The sequence below is a fragment of the Palaemon carinicauda genome, chromosome 12 (genome assembly GCF_036898095.1).
Source record: "Palaemon carinicauda isolate YSFRI2023 chromosome 12, ASM3689809v2, whole genome shotgun sequence".
Taxonomy (NCBI): domain Eukaryota; kingdom Metazoa; phylum Arthropoda; class Malacostraca; order Decapoda; family Palaemonidae; genus Palaemon; species Palaemon carinicauda.
In genome coordinates, this window is record NC_090736.1 from 158,955,814 (window position 1) to 158,959,987 (window position 4,174).

Sequence of the window (4,174 nt, forward strand, 5' to 3'; positions counted from 1 at the left end):
AATGATATGTATAATGTTACCATATACATACATACATATATATATATATATATATATATATATACATATATATATTTTTTTTCCTGTGTATAACATGGACAGGTAATAATGAGCGCCACACTTAGCCATCATAATTATGATCTTTACTAGAATAAAAATATAATAGAGGATATCCTGGTATCCTTAAGGTGAAATACTGCAGTGAAATAAGTAAGATTGCGTCGTTGTATTTGATGGAAAAGTGACGATACCAACAATTATACTAATATCAGTGATCATAAAAATTATAATATTGCATTGAAATTATCACTGTATCATTACCATGGATTTTCCTTTTATCTCGGAGTATCTACTCATTCTAGCACGCTAGGATTATTCGGTGTAAAATTTTTATCCTTCTTTAGGTTCGCTTGAAACCTGCTGATGTTTTCCTACGGAAATATTTCCGCTTGTTAGGATGCCAAAAAATGCATGTCCTTACACGATCTGTTGTTTTTCGCACGGTTTGTCCGGATGAGGGCACATAATGCTTAGTTCATCGGTGGCTGTTCGAGAGGATGGATGTAAATAAGAGAATATTTTTCGTGTATATATATAGAAAATTTTGCTAAATAGGAACTGACCTTACGTAAGATATAATCATATTCATAGTTTGATAATAATAAAAATAATAATGATAATAATAATAATAATAATAATAATAATAATAATGATAATAATAATAATTATAATAATAATAATTCTTAGGAAGAACCAAGAATTTGCTAATAATTCAATAATTCGAAAGAAATTGATAGGACGGTTCAGGATATCTCAAAGATACAAGTATAATATATACACAAAATAAAATGTCGTTACTTATCTACGATCATGTGACACACGGTTGGTACATGGCTCCCCCCCCCCCCCTAAAAATGATATACTGCACATGTTAAATAGGACACCCTGATCCAGAGAGGTGAACTGTAGGGGGGTCATGTGGCATGAGATAAGCAGGTTTTAGACGATCAATGGAGACCCATTCTTCTTTGCCACGAATGTTTAGTAGGAATGCTTTCAGACTGCGTGAGATCACAAGGAAAGGGCCCGTGTAAAGGGGCGTTAGCGGTGGCTTGCTAGTGTCATTGCGCAGGAAGACGTGAGTTGCAGAGTGCAAGTCTGTCGGTATGTGATGCATCGCTAGGGGCTTGTAAGTCTGGCGGCATGAAATAAATTTTCCAACGACATGATGTATGCACTGGAGATCGTCGGAGGAGGTTGTAGAAGGAAAATATTTGGCAGGGACGACCAATGGGTTGCCATACACCATTTCAGCTGCCGAGACATCGAGGGTGTCTTTGGAAGTGGTCCTTAGTCCTAGGAGGACCCAGGGAAGCTGAGTAAACCAGTTGGAATTCTTGCAGCGTGACATCAAAGCTGCTTTGAAGGTGCGAAGAAAACGTTCAACCATTCCAATGGCAACGGGGTTGTAGTCAGTTGTCTGATGTAGGGTGATGCCCTAAAGATTGGCTAATGATGTCCATAATTGAGAGGTGAAAATGGTACCCCTGTCAGAAGTAATATGCTTAGGGATACCAAATCTTGCAATACATCCGGAGAGTAAGGCAGATGTATATGAGGCGGACGTTGCAGTTTCCATGGGAATGGCTTCAGGCCAATGAGTGGAGCGGTCGATGATGGTAAACAGATAACAATGTCCTTGTGATGTGGGTAGGGGGCCTACAACGTCGATGTGAATGTGTGCGAAACAACACTGAGGTTGAGGAGAGGTGCCCACTCCTGAATCCGTGTGTCGATGTACTTTGGAAGTTTGGCAAGAAGTACAGGCGCGGACCCAATCCTTAGCATCCTTAGAAATGTCGTGCCAAATGAACTTCAACTTCAGCAGCTGTGCAGTAGAAAGGCATGAGGGATGTGAAAGGCCGTAAATAAAATCAAACACCTGCCGGCGCATGGAGGCGACACCAGAGGCACAGAGGAGGGTGGTGTTGGAGTCTTCAAGGGGGAAGTCTTCCCAATGGAGGGACGTGCAGGATGTCCTACATGCTTGATACTCTGGATCCTGTCGTTGGGCTTCAGCCAAGGCATTGTAATCTAATCCCAGTTGAACGGCAGCCAACATGCTTCTTGACAAGGCATCGGCAACAGGATTCATTTTCCCAGGGATGTATTGAAGGGTGCAATTGTATTCAGCCATGGCGGAGAGATGTCGGCGTTGACGGGCGGACCAAGCGTCAGACAGTCACGTGAAGGCGTGCACCAGCGGCATGTGGACTGTGCGAATGATGAAGGGCGTACCTTCTAAGAAATGGCAAAAGTGAAGGACAGCCAAGTGCACCACCAGCAATTCGCGATCGAAGTTAGAATAACCAGATTCTGACTTGGACAGTTTTCTGCTGAAGAAGGCCACAGGGCGGGTAGAGCCGCTGAACACCTGCTCGAGTACTGCACCAATAGCGACTTCGCTGGTATCGGTGGAGAGATGGGGAGGGCGTGTGGGATAGGAAAAGTGGGATCTGCAGCGATTGATATGACCTTCTTTACACTGCAAAAGCTCGCTTCTTTAAGAACACCCCACTTCAGGTCCTTTGGCTTGGCCTTGAGGGAGGCGTAGAGGGGAGCAACAGTGGTGGCAATGGCTGGCAGAAAACGGTGATAATAGTAGATCATGCCCAAGAATTCCTGCAGAGCTTTGACGGTCAAGGGCGGGGGGAAGTCCTTAACGGCTGCTACTTTCTCAGGGAGGGGATGGACTCCTATAGAAGTGATGCAGTGCCCTAAGAATGACACTTCGTTGGCGCCAAAAGTACACTTGTCTTATCGGACTACAAGGCCCTTTTGTTGAAGGCGGTCGAGCACGATGCGCAGGTGACGGAGGTGTTCCTCTTTTGAGGAGGAGAACACAGGTATGTCGTCTACATAACATACACAGAAGGGAAGGTCCCCTAAGATACCATCCATGAGACGTTGAAACGTGGCCCTAGCATTACGAAGGCCAAAACAGGAGTTATTAAAGGTGTATGTATCAAACAGAGTGGTGATGGCGGTCTTGGGGATGTCTTCTGGGTTCTTAGGCACCTGATAATACCCCTTCAGGAGGTCGAGCGTAGAGAAAACCTTCGCTCTGTGCAGGTAGGAGGTCACGTCGGCGATGTTTGGGAAGGGGGAGTGATCCGGTTCTGTTTGCCTGTTGAGGCGACTGTAATCCCCGCACAGACGGAGGCAGTCGTCTTTCTCCAGAACGATGTGTAAGGGTGACGACCATGGGCTGGAGACCTTTTGGCTAAGGCCCATTTCCTCCATTTCAGTTAATGTCTGTTTGGCTGCTGGCAATCATTCCAGTGCCAGACATCTGAATTTTGCGAAGACTGGGGGTCCCGTCCTCTTGATATGATTATAAATACCGTGTGCTTGGCAGGAGCCGTGGGCATTTGGCGAAGTTCTGGACGGAAAACTCCCGGGTAAGACATGAGGAGGTGGGCGTAGGCATCCGTGGGTGCGCTGATGTGGAGAGTGAGGTTGGAGGGGGCGGGTTAAAGAGGTGTCGACAAGTACGAGTCTGCGTTGACCAATCGTCGGTGGGCAACATCAACCACTAGGTGGAAATGTGAGAGGAAATCCGCACCGAGGATTGGCAATGGGACGTCAGCAACGAGAAACTTCTAATCAAATTTACCATTTCCAAACGATAAATTGAGGTTCTCGTAAACGTAGGTGGGTATCGCAGATCCATTGGCAGCTACCAAGCAGACGTCGGCAGACGTAGACAGACTATGTGGTGTCCTGAAGAGCTCCCTTGGCAAAAGAGAACAACAAGCACACGTTTCTACCAAAAATCGCAAGCCCATCCCTGCATCATGTAAAATGAAAAGATTGGATACACGGGAGGCCACCGCCACGAGCGGTGGCCTATTTACACGTTTTTTGGCCACTGACAATGCTTTTCACATTTCTTCGCGGTTGCCCCGAATCTCTAGTGGTAGTCGCAAAATTGCGGTGGATGGGAGGTAATAAGTGGCTATAGAAGTCGTTGGTTGGGGTGCGAGCGATTGGTGGGTGATGGGTGGCTTTATCGCCACTTTGTCACGTCACAGGGTAGGCGTTTATGTCCTACGGTATTCACGTCAGCTTTGGTTAACGTTGAATAGGCGTCCTCTTCGTCAGGAGTGGAAGC

General features: G+C 46.0%; 1 protein-coding gene across 1 annotated transcript in view; it reads right to left on the minus strand.

Moving 5' to 3' along the window:
- Nucleotides 1–3,303, minus strand: part of LOC137651165 (uncharacterized) — a 23,438-nt gene extending 20,135 nt beyond the window's left edge. Inside the window, exons 1-2 of the mRNA XM_068384305.1 lie at nt 3,118–3,303; nt 2,382–2,736 (exon numbers count right to left, since the gene is read on the minus strand). Coding sequence (XP_068240406.1) covers nt 2,382–2,736; nt 3,118–3,303 — 541 coding nt within the window. The remainder of the gene's footprint in view (nt 1–2,381; nt 2,737–3,117) is intronic.
- Nucleotides 3,304–4,174: the final 871 nt, after the last annotated feature.